The 7373-nt window shown below is 42.5% G+C and overlaps 1 protein-coding gene across 1 annotated transcript; it reads left to right on the plus strand.

Annotated features, from left to right (window-relative positions):
- Positions 1 to 4366: 4366 nt before the first annotated feature.
- On the plus strand, positions 4367 to 5041 carry LOC111628662 (ribonuclease H-like). The gene has a single exon (XM_023372488.1). It carries the CDS (start codon positions 4367 to 4369, stop codon positions 5039 to 5041), a length of 675 nt encoding a protein of 224 aa, XP_023228256.1.
- Positions 5042 to 7373: the final 2332 nt, after the last annotated feature.

A 7373-nucleotide genomic window follows, 5' to 3' on the forward strand; every position in this document is an offset into this window, starting at 1 on the left:
CCTCTTTTCCGTCTTAGTCAGGCCCGCGGGCCATCCAGTGGGCTTCCTCTTTCAAGCCGTATTTTGGCAGTTTTGTTAACTTGTACCGTTTTGGGCTTCATGGACGACTCTGTCATTTCCTTGGGCCTGTTTTTGGCCCCATTGCAGATGGGGATCACTCAGTGGCTCACAGTGCCACATCGGGTAGTGTAACTGACATACAGGACTTTGACTCTATGGAAGGCTCCCTACTCAGTGAAGCTCATCAGCACATGCAGCGGATATTGGACCTCCTCCCAAAAACCTATCAGACTTATATTAACACGGAGGACAGGAAAAAATTAAGGACAGAACATCCCAGATATATGCGGTAATCAACCAGATGTACGGCACACTCCAGCAAGCATGTGCTACTTTTACTACCAATAGCAACTGTAACTCACAGAGCCAGCGGGCCATCCTTTCTGCTCCCTCATATTCAGACATAGTTAAACCAACAGTCAGCAAAGTAAAGCAACCAAAACAATAGCTAGATCCCTAAATAAAAAGATTAGGACGGAAGGAAGCGGCAGTAGCCACGCATTACTAGTCTAACCAAATTGGAAGATGGCAGGGAAACCAACATGAAAGAGGTCTACTCTGAAATTACAAAGAGCATAAAACCAAACAAACTACGAATAAAGGTCACAGCCATCAAAGAAATAAAAGGGGATGGCTGGTGTTTCAGAACCAGCAGCCACAAAGATGCTGCTGCCTTGGGGCAGGCAATTGAAGCCTTGCTGGAAATACAGAACAAAGTTAAGACAAAAATATCAGAGGGCTGTAGGCCAAGACTAATACTGGTAAATGTCCCTTACAGTATAGACGATGCAGATATCATAAGTACCATCTATGACCAAAACACGGCACTGGGCATAATCCCCAAGGAAGACTTTACTACTGAAACCAGGATCAGTACCACTATAATGAAAGGCAATATACATGAAAACTGCTGCCATATTATACTATCAACAACTCCAGAAGTCAGAAAGGAACTCATTAAACTCAGGCACTTAGCTATATCCTGGACAAATATCAAGGTTGATGATTTCCTTCACATCACTAGGTGTTATAACTGCTCTGGAGTTAATTATATAGCACGGGAGTGTCCAGCAAGCCAACGTTGTAGCCACTGCTCAAAGGGTCACTGTTTTAAAGAGTGCAACCAAAAAGATCAGTCTCCCTGTTGTATAAATTGTAAGACCTATAACAAAGACTTGCAACCCGACAAAAGACTTGCAATCACAATGCCTTCGATCCTTACTGTCCGCAAATCCTCAGATTAAAGGTGCAAGCTATCAAAAAGACCAATTATGGATACTAGGCTTATCAAACATAATATAACACTGCTACAAATCAATCTGCAAAGGTCTAAGGTAGCCACAACCGAAGCCCTCTAAACTGCCATTAATCATCAGGCTGACCTACTAGTGGTGCAAGAGCCCTATTGTTTCAAATAGAAGATTGCTCTCTTTGGCAACTATAACACTCTTTACTATACCAATGGTCACGACACCCCTCTCACTGGGGTCATTATCATGAACAAGAACTTTGACGGCCAACTTCTGGTCCAACATAGTACCTACTATTACACAACAACTCTCATCAATGTTGGTGGCAATCCGATTATAATTGTCTCTTTCTACTGTGTCCCTTCTGAGGACATCAACATCCCACTGGACTGTCTTCAAACTACCATCCAGCAACTCAACAACCATCCTGTCTTAATTGCCGGGGATTTCAATGCCAAGTCCCCTCTGTGGTTTAGTCCAATAGAGGATCCCAGAGGTTACAAGGTTTATGAACTTACTGAACTTTCAATCTCAGATCACAGCACCCTTCCCACCTACTCCTGTATGACTGGTGAAAGCTGGGTGGACCTCTGCCTGGCTAACTGGGCAACTTTCTGGCTCTTACACTCCTGTTCCACGCTAGCAGAGCACTCTGCTAGTGATCACAGGTACATTAAAAGTATCATAGGCACTCCAAGCTTAAGGAAGAATGTGCATACTGTTCAGAAAACTGACTGGAAGCAATTTCAAAGCCACATAAAGCAAAACTGGCATTGTGGCCCTATTGTTGATATCACAAACACAGAAGAGCTAACTACCATCATCGACGACCTTCAAAAAATCATTCATATTGCTTATCATGCCACAACCAAAGTTAAAACTGCCAGGCTCTCTGCTCCCTGGTGGACTCAGGAGCTCTCAAACCAGAGAAGCTCTTTAAGGAAAGCCAGGAACAGTTACAGAAGAGAGAGGGATCTACACAGAAAAGAAAACCTCCAACAGCATTACCTAACCCTCTTCAGGAACTACAAAACTGCAATTAATCGGACTCGCACCAACTCCTGGCGAGATTTCTGTTCGAGCAAAGGTAACTCAAGGCCCTGATCCACCCCGTACTATATCACCAGGGGCAAAATCAAGAACACTAGGACCCCTGGTAATCTCAACCAGAACATTAGCAACCTCAGCACCTCCATTTACCGACACTTACTCCCAGATACTACAAGACTTATTCCCGACTGACGACCCAACACGGGATAACAACTACCAAGCCAACATCCGCTATCACTGCAATAAAAATTTGTCCACCACAGATGAAACCCCTTTTACAGCCCAGGAGGTTGCAAGGGAATTCAACCATCTTAAACTCAGGAAAGCACCAGGCACAGACTCAATTTTGCCCAAAATGGCCTATGAAGCCATCCCCACCACTTTCTATCTAGTATTCAACAAGTGCCTCCAGCTAGGCCTTTTCCCCAGCTCATGTAAAGTGGCCTCCATCAAATTAATTCCCAAGTGCAACCAACCAACAAACTCATCGGACTATAGACCCATCTCACTCTTGCCGGTGATTAGGAAAGTATTGGATGCCCTCATGGTAAACAGGGTGCAGCACTACTGTGAAGTGGGGAACAAAATCAATACCAACCAACATGGCTTCAGGAAAGGCAGAAGCACCATCACGGCCTTAGACTCCATTATAAAATACATCCAAGAGGCCAAATCAAGAGGGGAGCATACCATGGTGATTAAAATAGACTTTCAAGGTGCTTTCGATCATGCATGGTGGCCGGCTATCTTAAAAGCGCTAACTGACACAGGGTGCCCCAGAAATCTTTTCAATCTCTATAGGAGCTATCTTTCAAACAGGCAGATCATCACTTCCACAGCCAACAATCACTACTACAAGAAAGATATTACTAGAGGGTATCCCCAAGGCTCCCAGTTGGGCCCCTTCCTCTGGAACCTCATGTATAATAGCCTGCTGGAGCTTAGCTCCACCTTTCCCACAGAATACAAGTGCAAAATACAAGGTTATGAAGATGATATTATAGTGGCCATCTCGCATAGGAACCAAGAGGTTCTTCAAGACAGGGCCAATGACATACTATTTTGAGAGATACTAAAGAAAATCTCTCACTGGAGCACCAACAGGAAACTAAAAATAAAATATGAGAAGTGTGAATGCATTCTCTTTCCCCACAACACTCCTCTCCAGAAAGGACCCACTATCAGAATACACGGAATACGGATTAAAAACAAGAAAGCCATCAAGTACTTGGGCATCATTCTGGACAACAGACTAACATGGTGAGACCATGTCCACTATACCTATGAAAAAGCTACCACAGTCTCTCATTCCCTTTATTCCATTGCCAGGAACTGCTGGGGTTATGGAAGTGAGACTTCTAGACTCCTATATACTGTGGTTATGGAACCAATATTACTCCATGGCGCAGAACTATGGGGAAACCCACATCAAAAGAAAACTGCAATTGGCCCAGAGACTTTCTGCAATCTCCATCACGAAAGCCTACAAAACCACACCAACTGATGCCTTACTCGCCATCGCTAACATCATCCCCATGGCCGGATGGCCGAGCGGTCAAGGTGGCAGCCTACTGCTCTGGGGGACCCGGGTTCGAATCTGAACGGGTCGAAAAATCCTCAGGAATTTTTCGGGGGTGGTCTGTTCGGATATGTTGGGCCCCGTCCCTCACCACCCGGCAGCCCCATTGTGGGCCTGGCCGAACCCATAATGGGCTTGAAAAAAAGAGGACCTCTTAGTGCCCACAGGGTGGAAAGAGTTAAAAAAAAAATTATCATCCCCATTGATCTTATAGTAAAAGAAAGAGTCTGGAAGTACAATCATTACAAGATGGAAACTCACCAAATCAGTAGGCAGGAATTTGACAACATCACCACAGAAATCGGGGTCTATACGGAAGCAGCTTTGCTTGCCAACCACATCGAGCAGCACAGCTTGGACTACCTCCCTCGTCCGCATGCATTCCACCCAAAAACTACTATCAGCGCTCAAATTAATCTTCAGGGAAATGACGCCCACCCACAGGATCCACATCTTCACGGATGGCTCCAAGTCTGACAAAGGCATTGGGTGCTCAATCACCTACAACAAAAGGAATTTATACCAGGTGCAGTACAAGCTTGGCGAACACTGCACTGCTAACCAAGCAGAGTTGCTAGCCATCTTCCATGCCCTACAGTGGACTCTGAAAAACATTCACCATCACAACACAAAGAACGTCACCATTCTCAGTGACAGCCGTGTTGCACTCCAGCAACTGAAAAAGCTGAACAGCAACTACCCAACGGTCTACCAAAGCATCAACATTATAATTCATTTACGCCGTATCATCAACATCAGGCTCCACTGGGTGGAAGGCCATGCTGATAATGCTGGTAACAAGAGAGCAGACTTGCTGGCCCACACCACTCCAGAAAGGATCACTCACTACTCTTTCAGTGCTATTCCCCCTAAATGGCTTCACAACCAAATCAAAGAATACTTCTGGAAACGTTGGCAAGACAGGTGGGACACTGGTACAACAGGTAGGCTCACGCACCAATTTATTCCTAGTGTGAAACAACGTCGCAGTTATAAACACCTGATTCCCTCCTTCTCAACTACACAGATGTATACAGGGCATGGAAACTTTCAAAGTTACCTGAAATGGTTTATGAATAAAACTGATGGACTCTGCCCATGAACTCAAAGAACAGGAAGACCCACTGCACATTCTCTTTCACTGCCCTATCTACTCAAGCCAACGAAAGGGACTCATAAATGAAATACACAACAGGAATAAGTTCTGACCCTGTGAGCTTAGGGTCTTCACGGAAAACAAACACATCTCCAAAGCCTTAAAAAAATTCATTCAAGACATCAAAATATTGGACTAGCACGGAGTAATCTATGTTTGCATCCCTGTAATTATCATGGTAACAGTAAATGTGTCCCCTGTTATTTAATGTAAATCTTTACGTCACTGTATACCATCTTCTAAAATTTTTCTACAAAGTCACCAAATTATGTACGTGAAAGTATTACTTGTGTAACTTTCCACTCTGAAATTGTACTCTGGATTTTTATACGAATTTTCTGCAATGTAACATCAATGTATTATCTGTCTACAAACTCATCAGCATCCTTTGACTGTTTATCTACTGTACTAACTGTATACACAACTATAAATAATGTAATGCAAGCATTTGTCTCAAATATATGCAATGCAGACGCCCTTGAGTCCCATGGACTAAGGTCTTTTTCCCTCTATCCTATTTCCTGCACTTCCCCTTCACCCTAACTTCTTCATACACAACTTTATATCTTCCTCCTTCTTCTGGTCTTGGGCTATACCACTGAGTGCGGCCCATATCCATCTTCACTCGATGTTGTGGCTGTTTGCCATATCATTATATATTATATAGAATTTTTTCAGTTTCATTTCATTCTTTCACTTTTCTTTATTCTTGATTTTCTTTCGTTTCATTTTTTCAAGAAATTAGGACCAAACCCTTCCCTGATAGGGTGAGTCAGAGGAGGAGGGAAGGCCTTAAAGGAAAAACGGGCAAGTTAAGCACTTTTTGGGTCGACAGCAAGGAGACCAGGTGTGTTGAGAAGAGGCTCTTGGTTGTTTTTGGCAGACGATAAGAGTGTGAGGAAGTGGTGTTTGATACAGAAACACACAGGAGAGACATTTTTCATAAGTGTATTCAAGGCATCTTCTGACAGAATATCCAAATCGCAGTGAAGTTCAGAGAAAGAAAGAACATTAACTTAGACAAAGAAAGTTGGATCCAATCGATGTGTAGGAGGAACATTCAAGATCATTGGGTACCCCTGTCCTACATCTCTTCTTCTTCTTCCTTCCTCTATCTGTACATATATCATCTTATTTTAGTCGTAAGTAGATTAAGATTAGTTTAAGGACACAACCTGTGCTTTTAAAGTCCCAAACTGTTATGTTTGTTATTTCTGGGACATAAGGTTTCTGATGGAGCCAGTTTTATACCATGAAACCCTTCCTTGCTAGAAAGGTGATTTCCAACATAAATTCAAGTGTTTACTCTAGCATCCCAGTCAGCTGGATTATTAAGGAACTGCACAGCTACTTTCTTAGCTGTGCAGTTCCTTAATAATGGGATAATGTTCTTACATCAATGGGATAATGTTCTTCTTACATCAATGGGATAATAGTTCCACTGGCAGGACCATACACAGTTTCCTTCCATCACTGAAAGAAAGGGAAAAGTTCTCTGACTTCATCCCATCCTAGCTTACTCAACTATTGACCAATCATGGCAACTTGCGTGCATATCTGGCACGCTTCCTAAATAAGGGTAACGGGTACTGCCCCTGTCCTCTCGAGGAATGGAGTAGCCTCATTGCAGCAGTCTCAGCTGAACTCGAAGTGTGGCCATGCTCTCCAGACTTATTCCTCAAAAACAAAGACATCTATAAAGTCCTTGTGGACTTTGTATATAAGATTAAAATTCTCAGCTAACAGTGCAGCTGAAGGTCTTCCCATGTGGTAATCAAAGGTACCACTGCTGTTTTACTATGTGGTAACTATGTTCAGTGGTCTCTGTGGCATCAATTAAGGTAAAGCTCATAAATTGTCAGGATCAATATGTTGTATACAGGTAACCCCCGTATAACATGGTAGTTACGTTCCAAAAAATTGCCGTGTTATGCGAAACAAAGAACCAGTACGAAAAGGAGGGTTAGGTTCCAAAAATTAAAAAGCATGCTACTATATTTTAGTAATTAATTAATTAAATTTAAAATAAGAAAATTTTAATAAAGATATTTAAGTGATACATATTAATATAAATCAAACAATGTTTTCTTTGTCATCACTAAAAGCACTATTAACCGAAAGCGTTTTATTTTTGGCAAGTTATCGTTATCCTCTGAGCATTTTTCTGCATTATCTTCAGATCCATGTTTTACCTTTTGCAAAATGTATGTAATTTTAGATTGCTTGCTTCTAGTTAAAAGGTCTTTATAAATTTCCTTATATGGTGCTAAGCACTTAT

Source organism: Centruroides sculpturatus, unplaced genomic scaffold, assembly GCF_000671375.1.
Source record: "Centruroides sculpturatus isolate CEXI.00-Female unplaced genomic scaffold, Cexi_2.0 scaffold406, whole genome shotgun sequence".
Lineage (NCBI taxonomy): Eukaryota > Metazoa > Arthropoda > Arachnida > Scorpiones > Buthidae > Centruroides > Centruroides sculpturatus.

Coding starts and splice junctions, on each gene's coding strand:
- LOC111628662 (XM_023372488.1), top strand. CDS start 4,367: ATGACGCCCACCCACAGGATCCACATCTTCACGGATGGCTCCAAGTCT.